At 57.1% G+C, this 280-nt stretch overlaps 1 protein-coding gene across 2 annotated transcripts in view; it reads right to left on the bottom strand.

Annotated features, from left to right (window-relative positions):
* Window positions 1–197, bottom strand: part of PTTG1 (pituitary tumor-transforming 1) — a 3637-nt gene extending 3440 nt beyond the window's left edge. For both annotated transcript variants that reach the window (XM_009876960.1, XM_009876961.1), the window contains exon 1: window positions 116–197. In XM_009876960.1, coding sequence (XP_009875262.1) covers window positions 116–197 — 82 coding nt within the window. The remainder of the gene's footprint in view (window positions 1–115) is intronic.
* Window positions 198–280: the final 83 nt, after the last annotated feature.

The raw sequence follows: 280 nt of genomic DNA, 5'->3' as shown, positions 1-280 counted from the left end.
CCAGCCTGTGCCAGTGCCTGGCAACCCGCTCAGGAAAGAAATTCTTCCCAATATCCAACCTGGGCCTCCCCTGGCCCAACTTCAGGCCATTTCCCCTCGTCCTGGCACTCACCACAAGATGCAGACGGGAGTCTCAGCTGGTTCTTAGCAGCACCGACTGCACCGTTCTCCTTATCGATAAAGATGAGCGTTGCCATCCTCGGGTTGGTCTGGGGAGCCCGTACGAGAGTAAAAGAGGAAAACACCCCTGTCATTCCTTGGTAAACGTCCCGCACCGGCG

This window comes from Apaloderma vittatum, unplaced genomic scaffold, assembly GCF_000703405.1.
Source record: "Apaloderma vittatum isolate BGI_N311 unplaced genomic scaffold, ASM70340v1 scaffold19299, whole genome shotgun sequence".
NCBI classification, from domain to species: Eukaryota; Metazoa; Chordata; class Aves; order Trogoniformes; family Trogonidae; genus Apaloderma; species Apaloderma vittatum.
This window is presented reverse-complemented; position numbering and strand designations above follow the sequence as displayed.